Source organism: Entelurus aequoreus, linkage group LG10 (genome assembly GCF_033978785.1).
Source record: "Entelurus aequoreus isolate RoL-2023_Sb linkage group LG10, RoL_Eaeq_v1.1, whole genome shotgun sequence".
NCBI lineage: Eukaryota > Metazoa > Chordata > Actinopteri > Syngnathiformes > Syngnathidae > Entelurus > Entelurus aequoreus.
In genome coordinates, this window is record NC_084740.1 from 10,327,449 (window position 1) to 10,354,071 (window position 26,623).

General features: G+C 41.3%; 2 protein-coding genes across 7 annotated transcripts in view; one reads left to right on the plus strand and one right to left on the minus strand.

Moving 5' to 3' along the window:
- samsn1a (SAM domain, SH3 domain and nuclear localisation signals 1a) overlaps window positions 1-16,285 on the minus strand; it is a 33,741-nt gene extending 17,456 nt beyond the window's left edge. For 2 of the 3 annotated variants that reach the window (XM_062060009.1, XM_062060007.1), the window contains exons 1-6: window positions 16,188-16,285; window positions 7,747-7,914; window positions 4,747-4,793; window positions 4,085-4,125; window positions 3,222-3,308; window positions 2,978-3,069 (exon numbers count right to left, since the gene is read on the minus strand). In XM_062060009.1, coding sequence (XP_061915993.1) covers window positions 2,978-3,069; window positions 3,222-3,308; window positions 4,085-4,125; window positions 4,747-4,793; window positions 7,747-7,914; window positions 16,188-16,211 — 459 coding nt within the window. In that variant the 5' untranslated portion in view covers window positions 16,212-16,285. The remainder of the gene's footprint in view (window positions 1-2,977; window positions 3,070-3,221; window positions 3,309-4,084; window positions 4,126-4,746; window positions 4,794-7,746; window positions 7,915-16,187) is intronic. The other variant, XM_062060008.1, reaches the window with a different exon arrangement.
- LOC133658229 (myb-related protein A-like) overlaps window positions 1-26,623 on the plus strand; it is a 71,245-nt gene that overhangs the window by 12,063 nt on the left and 32,559 nt on the right. The window lies entirely within an intron of this gene.

The window sequence follows — 26,623 nt, forward strand, 5'->3', positions numbered from 1 at the left end:
TCAGAAAACACTTGGTTCTCCAAGTACCACCACAGACCAACATTAGTAATACAGGTAAAAGCCAGTAAATTTGAATATTTTGAAAAACTTGATTTATTTCAGTAATTGCATTCAAAAGGTGTAACTTGTACATTATATTTATTCATTGCACACAGACTGATGCATTCAAATGTTTATTTCATTTAATTTTGATGATTTGAAGTGGCAACAAATGAAAATCCAAAATTCCGTGTGTCACAAAATTAGAATATTACTTAAGGCTAATACAAAAAAGGGATTTTTAGAAATGTTGGCCAACTGAAAAGTATGAAAATGAAAAATATGAGCATGTACAATACTCAATACTTGGTTGGAGCTCCTTTTGCCTCAATTACTGCGTTAATGCGGCGTGGCATGGAGTCGATGAGTTTCTGGCACTGCTCAGGTGTTATGAGAGCCCAGGTTGCTCTGATAGTGGCCTTCAACTCTTCTGCGTTTTTGGGTCTGGCATTCTGCATCTTCCTTTTCACAATACCCCACAGATTTTCTATGGGGCTAAGGTCAGGGGAGTTGGCGGGCCAATTTAGAACAGAAATACCATGGTCCGTAAACCAGGCACGGGTAGATTTTGCGCTCTGTGCAGGCGCCAAGTCCTGTTGGAACTTGAAATCTCCATCTCCATAGAGCAGGTCAGCAGCAGGAAGCATGAAGTGCTCTAAAACTTGCTGGTAGACGGCTGCGTTGACCCTGGATCTCAGGAAACAGAGTGGACCGACACCAGCAGATGACATGGCACCCCAGACCATCACTGATGGTGGAAATTTTACACTAGACTTTAGGCAACGTGGATCCTGTGCCTCTCCTGTCTTCCTCCAGACTCTGGGACCTGGATTTCCAAAGGAAATGCTAAATTTGCTTTCGTCAGAAAACATGACTTTGGACCACTCAGCAGCAGTCCAGCTCTTTTTTCCAGGGTCAACACAGCCGTCTACCAGCAAGTTTTAGAGCACTTCATGCTTCCTGCTGCTGACCTGCTCTATGGAGATGGAGATTTCAAGTTCCAACAGGACTTGGCGCCTGCACAGAGCGCAAAATCTACCCGTGCCTGGTTTACGGACCATGGTATTTCTGTTCTAAATTGGCCCGCCAACTCCCCTGACCTTAGCCCCATAGAAAATCTGTGGGGTATTGTGAAAAGGAAGATGCAGAATGCCAGACCCAAAAACGCAGAAGAGTTGAAGGCCACTATCAGAGCAACCTGGGCTCTCATAACACCTGAGCAGTGCCAGAAACTCATCGACTCCATGCCACGCCGCATTAACGCAGTAATTGAGGCAAAAGGAGCTCCAACCAAGTATTGAGTATTGTACATGCTCATATTTTTCATTTTCATACTTTTCAGTTGGCCAACATTTCTAAAAAATCCCTTTTTTGTATTAGCCTTAAGTAATATTCTAATTTTGTGACACACGGAATTTTGGATTTTCATTTGTTGCCACTTCAAATCATCAAAATTAAATGAAATAAACATTTGAATGCATCAGTCTGTGTGCAATGAATAAATATAATGTACAAGTTACACCTTTTGAATGCAATTACTGAAATAAATCAAGTTTTTCAAAATATTCTAATTTACTGGCTTTTACCTGTAGTAGTAGTAGTAGTAGTAGTAGTAGGCTTAAGTGTTTATTAAAACAAAGCAAATGTTTTATTAAACAAGTATATTCATTTTTTGGCCACTGTATCATTACACACAGTTTGAACAGTAACACTGTGTTTTAATATTCAAATAAGTGATTCTTTGGCGTACCATAGCTGGAGCCCGCGTACCACTACACAGTTTGAGAACCACTGATCTAGAGATTCGCCTTAATCTGCTATTGTTACGGACAATAATGCAATTAAATAGTTTACCATTAAAATTAAATGGTCTGGCAAAGCGTTTTACTGTAAACAGGGGTACCTCTTGCTTTGGTTTTTGGCTGAGACCAGGGATCTCTGGCTCAAAAAGTTTGGTGACCACTGGTCTAGATAATATGTATTAGATATGCTTTGGTGTAAATTTTGCTCCACAGTCACTTTTATAACATGTTTTTGGAGTCGGTCTGCAAGATGTATGTTTCAGGAGGCGTTCGCAGATTTCAAATGAAACCACGCCATACCTTCTCCAAAAGTATCATAATTTATCTTTTGAAAATCTACACTGTAAAATAAATATCTTGAAATCGCTAATCAAAAATAAACTTCAGTAACATTAGATAGACTCACCCGGTCACAACATCAGGTACACCTGCATAGAAAAAAATGCTTTTACCAGCATTTATGTTACTGCATGACACACGTCGGTGTTATTATGCGCATGCCAAATAATACTTTATCCTATCGTTTTTGTGTTTCCTTATAGCCTGAAGCATAGAGCTTAGTGCTTGACCTAATGTCAAAATAACCACGTCCACCTCTCTTTGACATCACGACATAGCCAGACTGCACAACAGAGGTATCTACCATCCTAGTCACGTCCGTTGTGTCCTTGGGCAAGACACTTCACCCTTGCTCCTGATGGGTGCTGGTAGCACCTTGCATGGCAGCTCCCTCCATCAGTGTGTGAATGTGTGTGTGAATGGGTGAATGTGGAAATACTGTCAAAGCGCTTTGAGTACCTTGAAGGTAGAAAAGCGCTATACAAGTATAACCCATATTTAAAAACTGCGTTCAAGCTAACACCAAAATGGATGACCCTATGATGTGACACTTTGCCATTGTTTAACACGAAGAGAGACAATTCATCATAGGTCACATTTATTGTTTGTTTTTTGGTAAATAAGTAAGCCTTCTTATAAAAGTGTTCAGCTGAGGTTTTCACACCAACTAATAACGTTGAACTGTGTGGGTTGCTTTTAACAGTGTGTTTACTGGAGGCACACCCCAACATTTGCACATCTGTCCAATAAGAGTAGTTGCAGATGGAGTTTTTAGAAGCCATATCAAATGTCTTTACCTGATTTGAGTGTTTGTCCCTTTTTTTGGTCGCAGCATGTTGAGCTGTTTTCCCTCCTTTGGCATCCACTTTGTGCTTTGTCCTCTTAATTTCTAAAAGCAAACAAGTCAAACAAACCTAATCACCAATCAACTTTTTAAAAGTCTGAAGCACAGTTTTGATGAGCTGAAGAAGGGACACCCTGCTGAGAGCCTAAATGAGCATTTGTCTATAGATCAGCTTACTCGGTTTATTCCCTATTTACCTTCATTGTGATTGTTGGAGATGTGGACTAAATCCTCTGGGCTCTTGGCAGGCTTCCAAATGGCCGCATTACCCAAGGCGTTATCTGCTGAGCAGCGTGGGGGGGGGGGGGGGCACAGATCAGAAATGTTGCGGGTTTTAGTTGAAAAGTCAGGGCGAACTGAGGTCGCAGGAGCTACAAGTGAAAAGGTTGTATGAATGGCAGGCTAGTAGATGAGTAGGTCATATACAGAATACAATTGTACTTTTTAAGTGGAATGCTACTGTAGTCGTATAACTCTGGAACTAATCTGTCACTGTAAATGTTCTGACTCATGGTCACATCATCATCGTTTTGCTTTTGCTCTATTTACCACTGCACTATTATTTATTAGACTTGCACATATTAGTTATTTAGGTACTTGTTTATATTTTTAGGTAATTGTTAATATTTAATGTTTACATTGAACAAAGAGAGCACATGCAGTTTACCAAGTCAAATTATTTATGTGCTAAACGTACTTAGCCAATAAATCTGATTCTGCTTTTGGTTCTGATCATTTGGAATTTGAGCACATTTTTAAGGAAAGATCTGGCTCTAGATTTGCACAACACCAAAGAGTTTAATGTTACATGAGAGTCGATGGTAGTCACGTCACATAGCTTAGACAACTGCACTGCATTGGGTTAATGTGGCAAAGAATGAAATATGTGAGGCAAATAATATGCTAATATGTTAAACTGTTACTTAAAACATTGCCTGCACAATTAATAAAGGCTTTACGGTGGCGACAGTTTGACTCTGTAACAGATGATTTTTCTTTTCCGTTGCTTCCTATTGGGGGGAAAACAATACCTCCAAAATAGGAACAAATCCCAACTCACCCAGCACCTCGTTATCTGATGCAGATTTGGTCACATATGTTCTGAAATTAGAATGAAAGAAAAAACATTTTATGAAAGCATTTTTAAATAGTAATTTAAAAATGTTATAATAATATTCAAATCCAACAATATGTGTTTTTATGTGGCGTCAAAATAACCAGCAGGAAAGTAAAGGTGTATTAGAGAGTCATAGGACTAAGTAGGTGGGGCTTTAAGAGGCTTAGTCCAAGCCATATTATGCTGTACGTGTCTACTGCATGTACCTGACTGTGAACAACTATCACTTCCGAACTTTTATCTTGCCTCTTTCCAATAAGTTGTCACTGCATTCCTTAAGCCCTCTTGCAGACAGATAATAGAAAGATGTGGTGTTGCTTATTAAGAGCTTGTCTGGTTTACTGCAAGAAGGATTTAGAGCATTAACACTCACAGAAAACATAAACAGAAAGCTTCTCAAGTCTTGTTTTTGCTCTGTGGGAAGCCTTCTTCCTTGCATGGCAAGTTGCAACGATCAACTTTGCACATTCATCCCACAAAGTCTGCACAATTATTCTGGCAATTATGTTATTATTATAGATTTCTTAGACTGTGTAGTATAAGAAAAACATAACATACAGAGTAAAATTCAAGCTGTTTTGATTGAATTGGAAGTGTGAGCTTACCTTTTTTTCTTTTTATGAGTGTTGGTGCCTGTCCTTACAGTCATGTCCTGGTGTTGAACAAAACAGTTGTGTTTAGTTAACACAACAAGTGCAAACACAGTCACTGTTGTCACTTGTTCAAAGGCTAGGAATTTCAATACATCAGCTAGAGACATTAGAGTTATATTATATCTAATATTAAAAAATGTTTCCAATCTGCGTTTTTTTAAAATTCCGATTCTAAATCGATTTATCATTTTTGAGATTCAATTAAAAAAATGTTTATATATATATATAATATATTAGGAGATCGTATTGACTCGAGAATCGATTTTGTCTCGAATCGTCGCCCCAGAATTGGAATCGAACCGTGAGGTTCCCAAAGATTCCCACCTCTATCTAATATAGTCATAAATTACTATGTACATATGCAAACGTTTTAGTGCATCACTAATGCTGTTGTTTTGAATTACTTTTTCACACCAGCCAATTTAAACGCTGTAAATAGGATGGTGAGGACCTGGATAAATGTGCAAATACAAGACTTTATTTATTTTACCGTTTTTGAGTCAAGTTTGGTATCAATAAACCTTCCACTCAGACAGTCTGGAAATTTGCGATGTCATGATCGTGCCAATAATGCAAAGTCAACCAAACCTTGCAAATTATGCTCACATTTTGGCCAATCAGCATAATTTTTTCCAATCGAATTTGTCTTTGAGCAGCGCTCAAACACACATCAAAACATGTGCTTGTTTCTTGTGTAGAAGAAGCAGGAATAGCAATATATAAACTCTTTTTTTGTTGTTGTGGTGAACCAGGAAGCAGCTTACTGACTATAATTCGGCGTTGGCGGAGGTCTGGTTACATGAGACCAGGTCTGACTTTTTGCCCTGTTTCATGCAGCTATTACAAATCGACATCAATGTTTTAGTTGGTAACTCAGCCTAGAGGCTGAGTTATTTATTTCCCTCAACCACAGAGTGACAGACATGTTCGCCAATCAGAATTGTTGAGCCTCAGTCTCTCGCTTCAAACAGGGGGAAAGACGTTTCACTCTTTGCATCGCTCTCAGCACCTGAGCTCGTTTATTCAACAGTAGAATTACCTAAACAGAGTGACGCCTTTTTTCAGTCATTCATAATCATTGTCTCGCGGAGACTAGAGCGGCGTGTCAGCTTTACACATGCACAATACAGAGAGCTTCACAAATCGCTAGTAAGATGTGCCGCAAAGTAACAAAAATTAGGAGGAAAAAAATATAATATAATGTCCCGTTGTTGTAATATATCAGCTTTGAATTTATTTACCTTCCAATTACAGTACAATGGTAAACAATTCTACAGTAATGAGAAATACAAGTTGATATCCTTTTAAATGGTTACTTGCATTATTATTATAGATTAAGATTACACTACATTATAATCACTGTATAGTTTTTATCGGTTATTTCTTCAGTTTGAGAGCATGATGTAGACAAAAGCTCTGAGTCTGTCTGCCTAAAGCCAAATATTTATTCATGTAAAATATTGCATATTGTTTTCATGTGTGGCACTTTGAGACAGGAATATGTTGATTGACAGTCTAAAAGTAACATGTTTTACTTCACTCGTTATTTCCTCAGTTTTACCAGAGGAAATGAGTAACTAGACCTACTCAGTGGCCTAGTGGTTAGAGTGTCCGCCCTGAGATCGGTAGGTTGTGAGTTCAAACCCCGGCCGAGTCATACCAAAGACTATAAAAATGGGACCCATTACCTCCCTGCTTGGCACTCAGCATTAAGGGTTGGACTTGGGGGTTAAATCACCAAAAATGATTCCCGGGCGCGGCACCGCTGCTACCCACTGCTCCCTTCCCCTCCCATGGGTCAAATGCAGAAGACAAATTTCACCCCACCTAGTGTGTGTGTGACACTCATTGGTACTTTAACTTTAACTTTATACATTTTTATATATGAAATATAATAATCGCAAATCGAATCCCAATCGCAATTTTCATGAGAAAAACCGCAATTAGGTTTTTTCTTAAAATCAAGCAGCCCTATTAAACAATTTGTGTCAAGTTCGCTCTCAAAATGGCAGGGAAAAAATTTGCAGCAAAAACAAATAATGACGATGAACACGGGACGTTTTTGACAGAGTGGGAGAGTTTATATTTTTGATTGAAGCCATATTGTCTTACAGGTCAGGCGTAATTACCGCATGTCAAAGCTTCAAATTTTCAGCGCCTTGGACTAAGTTGAGCTGGGAGTTTGTCTGTGTGAGACAGTACACACAATGTTCATTGTTGAAAATGACTGACCTGTGGTCTTAGTACTTTCGGAGTCTATTTCTATCATTATCATGTTGGTGTGTGACATTTACAATAAATCTGACGTGTGTGCATGTGCGGGTGTGTACCCATTTGTATGATGTGGCTCCTTGCAGTAACACTGTAAGAAATGTGGTTCTTGGTCTCAGACTGGTTGGTGACCTCTGCACTAGACATACTGCATTAAATGTGCAGTACTTTATATTACATTGTGGAGATAGGTGGATTTTATTGTTTTTAAATTGTTTTTAAATAATTGTATTTGTATCTATATCTTTTTATGTCAAACATGAATATCTATGTTGTATTTATCATTTATATTCACAATATCTCGCAAAAGTGCTCACATATCAGCAAGCATATTTCATCAATCAATCAAAGTTTACTTATATAGCCCTTAATCACAAATGTCTCAAAAGGCTGCACAAGCCACAACGACATCCTTTGATCAGATCCCACATCAGGGCAAGAAAAAACTCAACTCAATTTAAACAACGAGAAACCTTGGATGGGACCCCCACTCAAAAAGTTTGGACACACGTGGTTAGACTACTAGTCAAACTTAAGTTTCATTTCTTTAGTGTTGTCCCTTTAGAATTTATACTGTCATAAAAGTGGTTGCTGAAATGTGAGGGGTGTACTCGCATTTGTGAGATACAGTTATAGTTATAAACGCTTGTTGGTTCACATCCAAATTCCGCAGGAACCTACCATAGAAATAGACCTTCCAGAACCTCTCCATTTTGCGTCATCGTCGAGCAGGTGCGCCGGGCTGCACGAACGGCTGCACGAGCGGCTGGAGGAGCGGCTGGGGACGGGCTTAGAGGGTGCGTCGTTGGAAGTCTGCACAGCCTCATACAGGCTGTCCATAGAACCCTCCTGGTGCACACACACAAACCACACATCAGGCATTTTGCACAAACATGTGGTCCTTTTGGGCTCGTTTTTTATGTGTTCATCCCTCTGCTAGACATAGTAGAGTACTTTTACTATCTTTTTTTCACCCTAGCCCACTTTAATATATGAATGGATTTAATCTGTTCTTTGTGCTAAATCGGAGTAAGATCCATCCGTGAAGTAGACAGCAGCTTTTTGGTAGCAAAAAGAAAGCGGGATAGCAGTAGTGAACGATGACCGCTCATAAATCATAGCTAAGAAATTATTAATACAGTACAACCAACTGATGTAATAAAGTATACATATTATTCATGCTGTAGGAGCCTGACACAAAGAATGTAAATTACAGCCAGAAGGATTGGATATGACCATATAGGGATATTATACTAATGCTGCCCCAAAGCTCTGATGTCAGAATGGATTGAAAATTCCTCATATGAGATTTTGGTATGGATTAAAAAATGTGGTTTGGCTTGTTTAGATTCCTTCCAGGAACTAGTTTCTGCCTGTCTTATCTCGGCATCTTACCTCTCACAAAGTCCACTCCCTGATGCAAATATGTTACATAGCCACTCTTTGGATGTGCTCTTGTTATACAGACATACACATTTTCTTATCTTCGTTTCATGTATATCTCCCTGCCAAAGCAGTTTGTAATAGGTGCACATGCACGTGATGTGCAGTAACAATCAGACCAGGAGGTTAGTGACTAATCCTCATCAGTGGTGCTCACCGCCCTCAACATCTGGGCACATGATGAGTCTCTGCATGCATGCTTTTGTGCCCACATGCACCGTGTACACACAAGCCACAACATTAAGTACACCTGCACAATCTAATCACATCCAATATGAGTTGTATCAAAAAGGAGCTCTTTTTAGGGATAGTCATGGTAAAATAAATATTAATTTGTCATTGTGTTCGCTACTGTTGTTGCAGTTCGCGCCAGTCTTGATTCTAATATTTTGTTTTCCTCTCTCCAGTCCCAATACATTTTTACTGTACCAGGGCCTTTCACACATGGAGCACACTTCTCGTACATTAATGGAAACTAGTTGAATCCTATATGGGCAAGGACTTTACAGATGAAGACTGGGATAAACTCTCTCAAAGGAAGAAACTTAGACACAAAACCAAGACTCAGTGTGTGCACTTTTGCAGTTGAGGCAAGGAAAAACTCTTAGCACTCTTAGCAAGAAACCGTGATCAGAACTGACACTTAGTGTGGGCACTGTGGTGACAGAGTTGAGGACAAACTCCGTCTAAGGAAAGTAAACCTTGTAAAAGTACCAAGACTCAGTTTGGGCACATAGGCAACAGTGAAAAACTTAATCTAACTTTATGAAGCAATTCCTGAAGAAATTGCGTGTGAATGCTCCTTTAATGCTCAAGCTGAACTAGAATGCTAATGGAATGTAGAATGAATGTAAGAATAATTTGAATTTCGAAACGATTTGAATGTTGAAGAGCTGACGCTGAACTGAAATGGTAATTGAATGTATGATGAGTGTAGAAATTGTTTGAATGTTGTAATAGGTTAAAGGTTAAAATTGTTTGAATGTTGAAATGTTTGAATGTTGAAATGGTTTGAATGTTGAAGAGCTGACGCTAAACTGAAATTCTACTAGAATGTAGAAATGGTTTGGACGTTGAAAAAATGTAAACATTATTTGAGAGGTGAAGAGCTAATGAAATGTAGTTTGAATCTTGAAATGCGAAATGTTGGTATAAATTTGCATGTTTCAAAGGGTTAATAAGTAACAAAATCTATAAATTGTGGTTCTAAATGTATCCCATTAGCTAAAATGCTAACATAAAAAGGTAGCACGCAAACAGGGGAAAAGTTATAGCATACTTCTAACATGACACCAAATAATGAAGTCCGTGATTTGTAGGTTCAAATGTTCTATATTAGATAAAAAAATGCTAACATACAGTACTAACATTATATGCTAACATTAGCAGGGGAACACCTAGCATACTTTTAAGATGGCAGGAAGTAACTAAATCCATGTTTTATTGGTTAAAAAGTACACAATTAACCAAAAATCTTGGTAGCATACTTCCAAGATGGTACCGAATAACGAAATCCACGATTATTAGGTTAAAAAAAATGTACAAAATTTGTTTAAATGCTAGCATAAAACATTAGTGTGCTAATGTTAGCATGCAAACATTAGCATGCTAGCAGGTGAAGGGCTAGCATACTTTTAAGATGGTGCCAAGTACCGGAATCCATGATTATATGGTTACAAAGTATGACATTAGTTAAAATGTTAGCATAAGACATTAGCATGGTAACGGGGGAACAGCTAACCTACTTCAAAGATGGCACCAAGTAAGAAAACCCATGATAATTAGGTTAAAATGTACAATATTAGCTAAAATGCTAGCGTGTTAACAATAGCATGCTAACAAAGGAACAGCTAGCATACTTCTAAGATGCTGCCAAGTAATGAAATCTATAATTATTCGGCTAAACTGTAAGAAATTATCTTAAATGCTAGCATAAAATGTTAGCATGTTGACAATATCATGCTGATACTAAAACAGTTAGTATACTTCCAAGATGGCACCATGTAACAAAATTCATGAGGTGTATGGGTTGGTGTTAGAGCAGATTGAATCATTCAAGAAATGTGGGAATTATTCAACTTTGAAAAATGTCCCATTCTTTTTAGTGGGAATTTCCTGGTAATTTGGGAATTTCGGGAAAAGTGGGAATTCTTGGAAAGTGAATGTCCTGAATGAGCTGAATTAGTTGTTGTTGTTGGAATGGTTAGAATCGATTAAGAAATGTGGAAACTGTGGAATTTAAGAAAAAAAATCCCATTTATTTCAATGGAAATTTCCTGGTAATTTGTGAATTTCAGGAAAGTAGGAATTTTTTGAAGGTGATAAATCGTATGAATCTCCTGAATCAACCTATTTGGTTGGTGTTGGAATTGTTTAGGTTGAGAAATGTGTTAGTTGTGACAATTTATATTTGTAAAATAGTTACTACAGGCATGTGATTTTTCCTTCTATAGCCTTATATCTGCCTTTTTTATCTGTGTAAAGTAAAAAAATAAATATTTTCCATTTTTCTTCCTTTTTTCCGACCTACAATTTGTGTTAAAATCTTGATCCGCCTCTTTGCCATACCTGCCAACAACTAGGTTTTACCGTAATGAGTACGTTTTTTGATTATCCAGTGGTAAAAACTACGGTTTTCCATTAAAAATTATTAACTTAAAAATCGAAGTTACGCAGCGAAGCAACTCCACGGGCACGGGACAAAATATACGGGAAACATCAATGATAATTGGTTGGTTTACATATAAGAAAATCCATGATTGGTTGTTTGGTTTACTATGATGAGTCACGATTGGTTAAGATTAGGGCAAAACATTAGGGACAGGCCAATCAGAGGCAAGATAGGGCGGGTCATCGAACCGGGAAGGGAAATCACAACACACACATCCCAAATGACGACGAGTGAGTCGGAGAAGAGAAGAGGGAATATTCAAGCGGACGATTTATATCTTAAAAAATAGTAGTGGAAGATGGCAGAGGGATTCTCTTCCTTAGACTTTTCTTTTAGCGATGTAGACGACGTCCAGGAAACCCCCAATGAGTCTACTTGGCCATATTTGGACACATGTATGAGTCTGGATAAAACAATGCCCAACACATTCATTATAGCTGTTTACCATGTAAGCCCAAATCAAAACTGCTCTCGACATGGAAGACGTGGAATACACATTTAAGAACACACGTGATGACTTTTGCTACAGTATAGTCTAAATGCTACATTTCATTTTCATTGGTGTTTTAGAACAAGACAGTAGCTGACATTTTGTTCATTATTTCTACTCTTTATATTTTGAGATTGAATAGTTGAATCATTTTGAAACATAAACAACATGACTGCGAGATATTTGTTATTTCATGTTATGAATCACAAATGGCTATTCAGATATAGGAAGTTAGCTAATAGAATAAACATTGTTTGTACTCTTTACGATTTTTGCATTTGGAGCAGTTAGAAGTGGAGAGGGAGTCGAAGAGACAGAAATTATTTTTAGTCTTTTTCATTAAGTTCAAATCACATTCCTGTGTTACAGAACTTACGTAATGCCATACATTTTAGGAAAACCGGAATTTGGTTTGGAACTTTGGAAAGTGTTAGTTTGAATGTCCAGGATGAGTGGAATGTGTTGCTGATTGAATGGTTTGAATAAAATGTAAGAATGGTTGAACTTTGAATAATGTTCCATTCATTTTAATGGGAATTTGTTGGACATTTTGGGAAAAGCCAAATTTTTTGGGGGAAATGATAAATAGCTGAATGAGCTGAATTTGTTTGGTGTTGAAATTGTTTGAATCGGTCGAGAAATGTTGAAGTAGTACATTTTTTTAGTTGAGCCATGTTTTACGGAATTCCTGGAATTTCGGGAAAACTAGGAATTTTTCCAGTTTCAAGACCAACTTAGTTTTTTGTCCTGACTAAGTGGAATGTTTTGACGGGGGAATGTTTGAAATGGGTTAAAAATGTGGAAGGTGTAGTCAAAAGAAAAAAAGGGTGGCAATAGAATAGAGGCAAATATAAATATTTAGCACACACAGTGTGGTTTATCAAGACGAAAACTGTGTTGAGTTCTATTTTGCGTCTATTTGTAGTACGTCTGGAAAGGACATGCAAACTGGCATTTGCGCAGAAATAGCTGTGGGAAAGTAAGTCATCGCACTGCAGCTCCGTCCTATATATGCTTGTCAACATACATAGATTGTCAAAAATAAAAAAAATATCAGACATATCGTCTATTCAGCAATATCATTTTATAATTTTAGAGCTGCTGGATGACTTAAGGAGCTGTTTAAAACTAAATTATTGCTGCTGCATGTTTCCAAATATCAAAACGCCACAGGTAGGAACTTGATGACATGAATGTGCAGTAAATGAGTGTCTCTATGGTGAAAGCCGCATAGTACATGCAAAAACCTAATTTCAATAAGGCGGTCTGCGCCACTTTTGCACTTAGAAATTTTATTAGTTGATCACACGCAACAACGAGGCTACCAGTACATGCCATTTTTGTGTGTTATTTGGATCTTTGTTGATCACGCCCTTAGTCTACACCACGGCTATTCAACCGGCGGCCCGGGGCCAAATCTGGTCCGTGAATGACACCCTACCGGCCCCCAGGTTCAGTTCCAAACTTGGGAGACAAACATTTGTGCAGTCAATTCTTTCCGTTGTATAGAGGAACTTTGACTACTGTAAACACATTGGCAGATCCTTGTATTGACATTTTAACCTTGCTGACAAACATTGAACACTGGGGTCCAAACTTGTGATTTATATAACAGAGGCGTTCCCCAAGGCACCCCTTTAAGTCCGCTCCTTTTTGGCAGTAACACATTGTTGCCATAATATGATTCATGTAACTAAGGTGTTGCTGTAGTTTGTGTACTTCAGATCAGTCAGTAGTCATTTGTTCAAATACTGTAAATTCCGTACGAAAAGCCGCTACTTTTTTCCTACACATTGAACCTTGCGGCTTATAAGACGGTGCTGCTAATATATGGATTTTTCTTTGCTGAGGGCCATAATAAAACAATAGTTGAAAAAAAACAGCAAATACACTGGGAAGTTATTTTATTGTTTGTGCTATGGCGCCATCTTTTGAATGAGTTCATTCACTGCAGGTGGTGCAGTGTCCTTCCATTTGGTGCTTTCCACCGGAAGTAGAGTGCTGTTCAGTCTTTTAGCCGTCTATAGCGTTCCTACTCTTCATAACTCCAAACAACGTTTGTAAGTTTTACAATAAAACTAAACCTACTCAGTGGCCTACTGGTTAGAGCAGGGGTACCCAAATTACGGCCCGCGGGCCGCATCCGGCCCGCCAGCGTCCAAAATCAGGCCCACGGGAAGTCCCAATTATAAAAAATAAAATAAAATAAAAAATACATTAAAAAAATATTATTTTTTTCTGTCTTTTCTTATCCACTTTGTACCGCTTGCTACTCACGGTGTATCCTAGCCGCTCAGGCAAATCATATTGTCTAAAAATGCATTTTCTCATCGATAACGTGACATCATCTCGCGCGTATATATACATATATATATATATATATACATATATATATATACATATATATACTGTATATATATATATATATACGTATATATATATATATAATATATATATAATATATATCTAATATATATATTTGATATATATATATATATCTAATATATATATTTGATATTTATATATATATATATATATATATATATATATATATATATATATATATATATATATATATATATATATAATATATATATATCAAATATATCTCTCTCTCTAGGTCGTCCTCAGACGAGCCTTCCATCGTTGCTTCCAGTCATCCCGATTCTCCATACATTTGGCCAGTTCCTTGGTACTCTGAGCTCCTGCATCCTTCTTGAGTACATCAACGTATGTTAGTGTGGGACGTCCTCTTGACCGATGCCCATGTGTTGGTTCCCACAGTACCAATTTGCTGGCTGGCAGCTCCTGATGCCTTTGGCAGTGCCCTGCTAGTCTCATTCTCCTTACAGCAATCTTCTCGCTCACCCTTGGTATTCCCCTGTAGAGGACTCTGTTGGTTACGTGCGCACTCTTGTGGATGTTATGCACTGCACGCAGCATCCTGGTGTAGCAGCCCGGCCCCCGGCCAAATTGTTTTAACCCAATGCGGCCCCCGAGTCAAAAAGTTTGGAGACCCCTGGGTTAGAGTGTCCGCCCTGAGATCGGTAGGTTGTGGGTTCAAACCCCGGCTGAGTCATACCAAAGACTATAAAAATTGGACCCATTACTTCCCTGCTTGGCACTCACCATCAAGGGTTGGAATTGGGGGTTAAATCACCAAAAATGATTCCCGGGTGTGACACCGCTGCTGCCCACTGCTCCCTTCACCTCCCAGGGGGTGAACAAGGGGATGGGTCAAATGCAGAGGACAAATTTCACCACACCTAGTGTGTGTGTGACAATCATCATTGGTACTTTAACTTAACTTAAAGCTGTTAATACTTACTAAACCGTTCCATGTGTGATGTCTGTAGGAGTGTTTTCATGCATATTTGTACGTGCTATCCTAATGTAATGATGCCAGCGTCGTTAGCGTTAGCTAACATTGTAACACGTTTACGAGTGTCTGTGTTAGTATTATTAACTTACAACGACATTCTTTTTGTATTGTTTCAGTTTCACAAATTCCTCAGTCAATTCACCAAGACATCACTGTGGAGTCATTGAGTCTATTTAGCTGATTGGAGAGCTAGCTTCCGCAGCTAGTGGGTCCATGACGATGACTTCTGTTTTGTGTGATCAGCCGTTTAACTGCCACATTACAGACACCATTTGGAAACAATTAAGGTACGTAAATAAACATTTACATAATCGTTCTGTGTAAATAACACATCTCGCAACGTATGTAAGGTATCTGCGGCTTATAGTCCGGTGCAGCTAATATATGGAAAATATATTTTTTCCATTAAAAATTTAGTGGGTGCGGATAATATACTGCTGTGGAAAATACGCTTTAGTTATACCGGTATTAGAAGTGTTCTTCAAAGTTCCTTTGGAAGTCCTCTTTTTTTTAATCAGTAAGGCTATTCAACTGTTGGCCTGTTCAGTTAAGTTAAAACTAAAACTTAGATTCTTATAAAATACTAGACTAACTATAGTGTTGTCCTAGAAATGATCTTTGACTAGCCTTTTTCCAGGAGGTACTCAAAAACAGCAGAACGCTCCTAACTCCCACCAAATTAATAGACCACAATCAAATGTCTTCTGTAAGAGGACGCTGATTCTGCGGAATATACAAAATAAATCTAAATATTAAAGGCAGATGTCTTCCCCCCCCCCCCCCCCCGGTCCTTAGCTCTCTGGAAATATTGCCCCCAAAACAATTTAGTTGCATATGCCTGCTATACACACATGCATTATATTGTTGACAAGTGAACAGGAAGAACAATTAAAAGATATCCTGTAGTCTGCAGACACACATAACTTGTGATTATTAGTAAACAGGAAGAACAATTAGAAGATATCATGTATACGCATACAGTGCATTTCACATGTTCACGTGTAAAGCGACAACAACTATGAACAGCAGGAACATGACCCAGGGAAAAAGGGAAATGTCCATCACAAACACTTTAAAAGCACCATTCTTCTCGCACAACAACTATCAAATATCACACTCGGCAGCACGGTCCTTACCAGTGAAAAGCAAAACAGGTTCATGTCGGCAGTTGAGTGCAGCGTCACCGCACAACAACAGTGTGCGTCCAGCCCGGGTCGCCTGGCTGCTGCTGTCTTCTCAGATTAAAACCACAGTGAAATCCCTCCACTAATCCAATAGAAAAATGGACCACCATTACTGTAGCAGCTCAAGCACAACAGATTGACTCTTTGTTTTATTTCTTTTACCCATAGACATGCTCTTTTTCATGCTCAGGTAAAAAAAAAACATTTTCATTACATTAAGGGCCAAAACTACAAATCGTACCGATGGTATTCATTTCCTGTTAAAAAGTATACTCAAGGTCAAACTTGGCTGCAGCCAGCAGAGACGCTGTTGATTCAGTGTTAACTTTTGTGATCAAATTTTAGAGAAAAGTTACACTCGTAAATTTCTATCTTTTCTTAGTATTTACTGTCGTCTAAAATGAATAAAATAAAAAGTAATATATGTGTAAAAACATATTTTTAACTAAACCATATGACTAATATAGTTTTAGAAAATATGCTACAACTCAACCTGTGCAATATTATCCATCCATCCATCCATTTTCTACCGCTTTTCCCGTTCGGGGTCGCGGGGGGTGCTGGAGCCTATCTCAGCTGCTTCGGGCGGAAGGCAGGGTACACCCTGGACAAGTCGCCACCTCATCACAGGGCCAACACAGATAGACAGACAACATTCACATTCACACACTGGGGCCAATTTAGTGTTGCCAATCAACCTATCCCCAGGTGCATGTTTTTGGAGGTGGGAGGAAGCCGGAGTACCCGGAGGGAACCCACGCAGTCACGGGGAGAACATGCAAACTCCACACAGAAAGATCCCGAGCCCATGATTGAACCCAGGACCTTCATATTGTGAGGTACATGCACTAACCCCTGTGCCACCGTGCTGCCCCTGCAATATTATTAAATGTGCAAAAATTGCCTGACCGCATGATTGGAAAAACGTCAAAAGTTGACTGTTACTACAGCCTATTACGATAATCACATTTTTGCTCATGACAGTGACAGTAATACACAAATATTTATTTTATGTGTTGTAACGTCGCATTTTTCGAACACGTCAATCAAATGATTAGGACTATTACAATGTACTTGAAATGTAATAACATGTTGGCATTATTGGCCTTCTGTATTAACAGCACAGTTAATCTGAAATCTTGAATTGCAGGAAAAACAGCATACCAACATTAACAGTCAGTGACTTTTTTTAGCCATTGACAACACATGTTCATATTAGAACTCACATATCCTAAATAAAGGGTTTCATACAGAAAAGTTGTAGAATGTGGCCATTTACATACATTTTGTACATAGAAGATGCTGAAACCAATGCAATGTAGGTTAATATTGTATATGCTAAGCTATCTGAACAAATCAAAATGTTTGTGGTAATCTGTAAATGTCCTTGCCTATTTCTGTTGTCTGCACTCCATGTTCACTCTCTCTCTCGTTCACAGTATGGAGTGCAGCTGACGCAAGGCAGCAGCACACACCTGACTGTAATTAAAAACAGCCTATTTAACCAGGCTGCTGACAACCGGTGAGCGCCGGAACTTTGCCATTGCTTGCAACCTGTTGGTCGTGCCAAAAGAACTCACTAGTTCATCGTGTGCTTTTCATCTCAGGTTGGCCCGTATTATTCCTAGCCTTGTCTAGCGTTTTATTTTGTATCCAGTCTATTTACTTCTTTCATGAAGTATAGTTTTCCTAGCCTTGTCTAGCGCTTTTAGTTTTGTGTGTTTTTTCCCTCTCAGTAGTTTTTTACATGGTGTGTTTTGTGTTTTCCACCATCGCCTTTGTTTTGCTACCTTGTGCTTCCGCCTAATAAAAGGAAGAACAATTGTAAACACAAATTCGTCTCTGCATCCTTGGGATCCACCTCACCAAACCCTAACAGAAAGTTCCGGCCAAACTATGGAACCCGCAGAGACAGACCCCTGGAAAAGAGCATTGCAAGGCCAGGCTCAAAGGATCAACCAGCAGGGGGACCAGCTTGACCACCTGAGCCGAGGTCTACAGGGGATGTCGGAGCGTCAAGACGCCATGTTGGAGCGAGTCAACATGCTGCTAGCCACCGTCGTACCCACCTCGACCACCGTGCCTGACCAGGCATCCACCCAGCCTACACAACCCGCTAGTACTAGCAACATACGGCTTTCCCGACCCGAACGTTTTTCCGGGGAAGAAGAAGACGTAAGACAATTCCTGACGCAGTGTGAACTTCATTTTGAGCTAAACGCTTCCGCTTTCACCTCTGAGCGGGCTAAGGTAGCGTTTGTGATCTCTCACCTGTCTGGCCGTGCTGGCACCTGGGCGACTGCAGAATGGAACCGTCAGACCACCTCCAGCTCCACATACGCGAACTTTTCCAAATCCTTGAAGCAAATCTTCCAACGACGACTCCCAGGTAGAGAGGCAGCGAGATCCCTTTTCCGGCTGCAACAGGGTTCACGACGGGTCGCGGATTACGCGATCGAGTTCCGCACCATGGCGGCCGATTGTGACTGGGGTCCCTCAGCACTATTGGACGCTTTCTTCATGGGTCTCGCGGACGAGATTCGTCACATGATGATCCCGCTGTCACTCCCGACGAATCTGGATGATCTCATCGAGCTGGCGGTGCAAATCGACTTCCGCCTATTGGAGGAGAGGAGGGATCGACTAGGAAGACAAGCCCCACCTTGCAGCCAATCAGCGCCTGCTAGACCTGCCATCTGCAAGACGGAGCAACTCGAAGACAACCCCCCTTCATGGCAGATAGATGAGCCGATGCAACTGGGAGGCCACCGACTCACCGCCGCCGAGAGGGAACGTCGCGTTCACCTCCAACTCTGCCTATACTGTGGGGCCGCTGATCATCTCATCTCCCGCTGCAAAGAACTGCCGCGCCCCGCCGCACGGCCACGAGTGCGCCCTCACTCGCCAGAGGACACGTCCACCAGAGGTCGTCGTTCTCCTTCGTTGGCCGCAGGCAGAATGCAGCTAAAAGGTACTCTTTCTTGGTCTAACCAACAAATAGACATTTGCGCTCTCATTGACTCAGGAGCAGATGATAACTTTTTGGATTTTGAATTCATGAGACTCCATAAGATTCCTGTTGTCAAACTATTTGTGCCCAAGAGGGTGTATTCTCTTGATGGGCGCCTATTAGCCAGCATAACCCACCAGACACTCCCACTCAACCTGCGCTTGTCTGGAAATCATTGTGAGAAAATAATGTTTCTTGTTGTGCCATCACGGTCCGCGCCCGTCATTCTAGGGTTAACCTGGTTACATAAGCATAACCCGCACATAGACTGGCCTCGTTCGGCCATTATTAATTGGAGTGTAACCTGCCACACACATTGTCTTCGTTCCGCAGCAGGATCTCGTACACCGCCACCCACCGCTGTTATAGAGAACATAGACTTGACAAACGTGCCCAAGCACTACCATGACTTAAGGGCGGTGTTTAGCAAGGATAGAGCACTCTCACTTCCCCCCCACCGACCCTACGATTGTGGCATTGATTTGCTAGCCGGGGCGGCGTTACCATCGACCCGTATGTACAAGGTGTCTAACACCGAACTCAAAGCACTAGAAGAATACATAAACACATCTATAGCTGCCGGCCTCATTCGCCCTTCGACCGCACCTGTAGCCGCTGGATTTTTTTTTGTCGAAAAGAAGGACAAGTCCCTACGGCCTTGTATAGACTACCGCACTCTTAATCAGATTACTATCAAGAATAAGTATCCTCTACCACTCCTTGATTCAGCTTTTACTCCATTACAATCAGCAAGGTTTTTTACTAAACTCGATCTACGTAACGCTTACCATCTTGTTCGCATCCGAGAGGGGGATGAATGGAAGACCGCATTCAACACTCCTCTCGGACATTTTGAGTATCTTGTCATGCCTTTTGGACTTACTAATGCACCTGGCGTTTTTCAGGGTTTCATTAATGACATTTTTCGGGACATGACAGGTCGTTTTCTCTTTGTTTACTTGGACGATATATTAATTTATTCATCTACTTTTGACGAACATGTGCAGCAGGTTCGGTTAGTCCTTCAACGATTGCTCGAGAACAAACTGTTCGTCAAGGCGGAAAAATGCGAGTTTCACTCATCCTCCATTCCATTCTTAGGTTTTATCATTGAGGAGGGTAGACTCAGACCGGATCCCGCTAAGGTAAAAGCAGTAGTAGATTGGCCCACTCCGGTTTCCAAGAAGCACCTTCAGAGATTCTTGGGCTTCTCTAATTTTTATAGGCGATTTATTCGTAATTTTAGTCGCGTCGCTGAGCCACTTACGAGGCTAACCTCTACTAAGGTTCCGTTTGAATGGGGACCCGAAGCCAATTCCGCGTTCTTGAGGCTGAAAAGGTTGTTTACTTCTGCCCCTGTTCTGTGTTACCCTGACCGTTCTCTCCAATTTTTTGTTGAGGTGGACGCTTCTGATTCAGGTGTAGGGGCCGTACTCTCCCAGAGATCTACCACCGACCAGAAGTTGCACCCCTGTGCTTTCTTCTCTCGTCGCCTATCCCCTGCTGAGAGAAATTATGACATTGGCAACAGGGAGCTTCTGGCGGTCATTTTGGCCCTTCAGGAGTGGAGACATTGGCTGGAAGGGGCGGAGCAACCATTCATCATCTACACAGACCACAAGAACCTGTCCTACTTAAGGACCGCACAGAGACTGAACCCCCGCCAGGCCAGGTGGCAACTATTTCTGACCCGTTTTAACTTTATCATCACTTTCCGACCTGGTTCTCAGAATGGGAAGCCCGATGCCCTGTCCCGTGTCTACTCTTCATCCTTTGAGAATTCTTCACATGAACCAATTGTTCCCCATACCCACGTCATTGGGGGACTCCAGTGGGACATCGAGCGGCAAGTCTTGGAGGCCCTGAAGTCGGACACATCTCCTCGGGGCTGCCCACCAGGCCGGTTGTTTGTGGTTCCTCGGCTCCGCTCCAGCGTTCTGGATTGGGCACATGGGTCGAAGATCGCTTGCCATCCAGGTATTCGTCGCACCAGTTTTGTCCTCTCCCAGCGTTTTTGGTGGCCATCCATTTTGGCAGATACGAAGGCGTTTGTGGCAGCATGTCGGATCTGCGCCCGGAACAAGGCATCCCACCAGGCTCCAGCAGGACTGTTACACCCATTACCCATCCCCTCCCGCCCGTGGTCACACATAGCTGTGGACTTTGTCACAGGACTACCCCCCTCCGAGGGTAATGACACTGTCTTGACCATTGTGGACCGGTTCTCGAAGATGGCCCACTTCGTGGCCCTCCCCAAGCTGCCGTCAGCTCTTGAAACTGCCCAATTATTAGTGCTCCACGTTTTCCGGCTGCACGGCATCCCCACTGATGTGGTATCCGACAGAGGACCACAGTTTTCCTCGGCCGTCTGGAGGGCATTCTGCAAATCTCTGGGGGCCTCCCCTAGCCTGTCCTCCGGCTACCACCCTCAGAGCAATGGACAGACCGAGCGGACCAACCAAGACCTGGAGGCAGCCATCCGGTGCACTTGTCATCAGCAACCTTCGACCTGGTCTGAGAATCTCCCATGGATCGAATACGCTCACAATTCCCTCATTAGCTCCGCCACCGGCCTGTCTCCATTTCACGTCGCCTATGGGTTCCAACCACCAGTTTTTCCTTCTACCCAACCCAGTGCCGACGTCCCATCTGTTACTGCACACCTACATCGGGCTCACCAGGCTTGGCGCAACACCAGGGCGGCGTTAAGAAGAACATCGGCCAGGAATCAACTCTTAGCCAACCGCCATCGCACACCAGCCCCACACTACCTGTTGGGACAGAAGGTCTGGTTATCGTCTCGGGACCTACCATTGGCCACCGAATCTAGGAAACTGGCTCCCAGGTTCATTGGACCATTCCCCATTGCCAAGATCATCAATCGTGTTGCAGTCAAGCTCCATCTCCCTAGATCTCTCAAGTGCCATCCTGTTTTTCACGTGTCCCGCATCAAGCCTGTCTCATCCAGCCCGCTCAGTCCTCCGGAGGTACCGCCTCCTCCACCCAGGCTGGTTGATGGTCACCCAGCATTTACTGTAAACACCATCTTGGATGTGAGAAGAAGGGGAAGGGGTTTCCAATACCTGGTGGACTGGGAGGGGTACGGCCCAGAGGAACGGTCATGGATTTCTAGATCGCTTATAATTGACAAGGACTTGATCAAGGACTTTTACGTTCGATTCCCAGACAAGCCAGGTAGGTCGCCAGGAGGCGTCCGTTGAGGGGGGGGTACTGTGGTAATCTGTAAATGTCCTTGCCTATTTCTGTTGTCTGCACTCCATGTTCACTCTCTCTCTCGTTCACAGTATGGAGTGCAGCTGACGCAAGGCAGCAGCACACACCTGACTGTAATTAAAAACAGCCTATTTAACCAGGCTGCTGACAACCGGTGAGCGCCGGAACTTTGCCATTGCTTGCAACCTGTTGGTCGTGCCAAAAGAACTCACTAGTTCATCGTGTGCTTTTCATCTCAGGTTGGCCCGTATTATTCCTAGCCTTGTCTAGCGTTTTATTTTGTATCCAGTCTATTTACTTCTTTCATGAAGTATAGTTTTCCTAGCCTTGTCTAGCGCTTTTAGTTTTGTGTGTTTTTTCCCTCTCAGTAGTTTTTTACATGGTGTGTTTTGTGTTTTCCACCATCGCCTTTGTTTTGCTACCTTGTGCTTCCGCCTAATAAAAGGAAGAACAATTGTAAACACAAATTCGTCTCTGCATCCTTGGGATCCACCTCACCAAACCCTAACAATGTTAGCTTTGTGATCGCAGTGAAAAAACAAAATTAGTGTAATATCTTATAATTTATTAATTGTTGGGCTGTAAAATATAATGCTTTATTAGAGAGAGGCAACAATATCAAAAGTACTTTTGTTCATGTGGTACAAAATATTAATTTGTTTAATAATAAAATCTATTTTTATTTAACACTGAGCTGATAATGACAATTGTGTTGTTCAAGTTGTTGTCAAGTGGTCTATTGGCATTAAAGGGAAACTGCACTTTTTTTTGGAATTTTGCCTATCGTTCACAATCATTATGAAAGCCATTACGATAGATGTTTTTGTTTTTTTGTTCTGCATTCTAAATATTAAATAATTGTGATCAAAAGTTTGCTTACAATGGAGCCTATGGGAGCTGCGCAATTCCCCCTATAAAGCCTTTCAAAAAACATCCAAACACGTCCATTGAGGTTTTATGTACATGATGTAAGTATATATGTAGTGTTGTAACTGGCACATTAATAATGACATTTAGTATTTACGTGTTTTGATCATTTTAAGCATACGCGGTGCATTAATTTAAAAAAACGCATCACAACGTTTCCTTTTGTTGTTTTCTTCATCACTGATTATTACTCACTGCAGTCTTCATGAGAGCATAATAAAACTGCTGGGATGTTCATATATTCTCATTTAGATGAAGAATGCCTCACGACGAAACGGGGTTTGGGAACAAGTGTCTTCATGTCGTCCTCGCCAGTTTCGGGTCCGAAATGGCTGTCAAAGTGTACCAACTTGTCGGATTATCTACTCAGACGTCTCATGTCCAGGGTAGATGCATGATTTATGATCTAGAATAAACTTGCGAGGAAACAGCAGACCACTCGATGTAAACTCAATCATGTAAATATAGGGACACAGTAGTGATCACGGCATTGATATAAATAGTTTGTCTGTGTTAGCGCTTGTAATGACAATATCATTAATACTTGGTTAATATTCAAATCACGAAATGTAAATGAAGTATTGTTGGCGGTTTTTAAATGGTTGTTGGATTTTATTGACGAAATAGAGGAGCTCCCATTGGCTCTGCTGTAAGTGGATTTTTATTTGCGTTTATTTACAAGTTTAAATGCATTAAAAAAAAATATCCATAGTCATGTCTTTCATAATGATTGTGAATGATAGGCAAAATAAAATAAAAAAGTGCAGTTTCCCTTTAAGTTGAATGTGACAGTCTTGTCTTTAGCGTGTACTGTAAATATTGTACTTATTACACAGCAGCTGTTTGACTGTAGCATGCATCTTTTAGTTGCAGTTTTCATTGACAAATTTGGAGGTATTAAAAATTTAAAAAACGCCAATGCTAGTTAGTAGCATTTACAGTATAAGGCATATCCAATGTAAATTAGCATCAAGTTAGCCTGAACAGTAGAGCCTTGTTTTCGAGCGCTTTCTTTCAGGCATGCTTGTTTTGTTGGAAAATTGCAATATTACCTTGAGGCGTTTTGGTATCATACTGTATGGTACTCAAGTATCTGGGACCTCGCTTACGTTGTGCTTGTGTCTCATGTGTGCTGGTATGACAATGAAGTCCCTTGAATCCTTCAATCAATACGCCTCTTTGCCCTCAAGAGTCTGAAACCGGACATGAAGTCACATGCAAACTAGGTATCAAATATTGGTAAATCAAGACAAAACTTTATTTATATACAGTAGCACTTTTCATAGACAGGCAAGTAGCAAACACAAAGTGTTTTTCACACAAAAAAAGAGAAGAAAACACACACACAAAGCACTGTTGACAATAACAAAACAAAACATGGCATGGCACTGAGGATTGAGGAAAAACGCCACCTTTGAGGCATCCACACTGGAGAATAACTAAAATTAACGCCATCTAAAAAATAGTCTGAAAAAATATATGATATGATAAAATATAAATAAAAATAAAATATAAACAATACATGTATAAGTTACGGTAATAAAAACATAACATTGATAGAATAATAGTAATAATAGCAATAAATAAAATAGAAAGTGACACAATAAAACAAAAATATATGTATATAATAAAAAAACATAAGAAGAGTTGGGGAGGAGATCTTCCCCAGGTGGAGGAGCCGTAGGCTGAAGAAAGTCCCCACACTGTGGAAAACCTCATGCGTGGTCCCCATCCCCAAGTGCACGCGACCCAGCACGTCGAAGGACTACAGGCCGGTGGCTCTAACCTCCCATATCATGAAGACCATGGAGAGGTTGGTCCTGGAACAACTCCGCCCTACAGTCAAGCCCCATCTGGACCCACTCCAATTCGCCTACCAGCCCCGACTGGGAGTGGAGGATGCAGTCATCTACCTGCTGGACCGAGCCCACACCCACCTAGACAAGCCTGCGAGCAGTGTGAGGGTCATGTTTTTTGACTTCTCCAGTGCTTTTAATACCATACGGCCAGGACTACTGGGTGTGAAGTTGGAGACGATGCAGGTGGAGGCACCCTTGGTGTCCTGGGTTGTTGATTACCTGACTGACAGACCACAGTACGTGCGACTGCAGGACTGTGTGTCTGACAGGCTGGTCAGCAACACCGGGGCCCTGCAGGGCACAGTCCTCTCCCCCTTCCTCTTCACCATCTACACCACCGATTTCCACTATCAGTCAGAGTCCTGCCACCTTCAGAAGTTTTCTGATGACTCTGCGATAGTGGGGTATATTGAGGATGATGACGATGAGGAATACAGGGCACTGGTGGAGGACTTTGTCACATGGTGTGGAAAGAACCACCTCCAGCTTAATGTGACGAAGACCAAGGAGCTAGTTGTGGACCTGGGAAGGAGGAGGAGTACTCCGGCGACCCCTGTTTCCATCAGGGGGGTCGATGTGGACATGGTTGACGATTATAAATACCTCGGTGTACACATGGACAACAAGCTGAATGGGTCAAAACACGCGGAGGCACTCTACAAGAAGGGACAGAGCCGCCTCTACTTCCTCAGGAGGCTAGGATCCTTCAACGTCTGTACAAAGATGTTGAAGATGTTCTACGAGTCGGTGGTGGCGGGCGCCTTCTTGTACGCCGTGGCCTGCTGGGGCAAAGGGCTGAGAGCGAGGGACGCAAACAGACTGGACAAGTTGGTAGAGGCCAGTAACGTGGTGGGAGTGGAGCTAGACTCTCTGGCGGTGGTGTCAGAGAGGAGAAGTCTAGCAAAACTCCTAGCCATTATGGACAACACCTCCCACCCACTACACTCGGACCTTGCGGGGAGAATGAGCACGTTCAGTGGAAGGCTCAGACTCCCAAAATGCAACACGGAACGACACAGGAGGTCCTTCATACCGACAGCCATCAGACTGTATAATACATATGTTCCTTGACTGCACTTAAATGTAGAGTATATGTAGAATATATTTATATTATTTATATATTATATATATAATATATTATATATATATTTTATTATGTATTATTGTTACTGTCTATTGTGAGCGAACTGTGGTGCTGAAAGTACATTCTATTCTATTCTAAGTACCTCGGAGTCTTGTTCATGAGTGAGGGAAGGGTGGTTCGTGAGATCGACAGGCGGATCGGTGTGGCGTCTGCAGTGATGCGGACCCTGCATCGGTCCATTGAGGTGAAAAAAGCTCTCAATTTAACGGTTGAT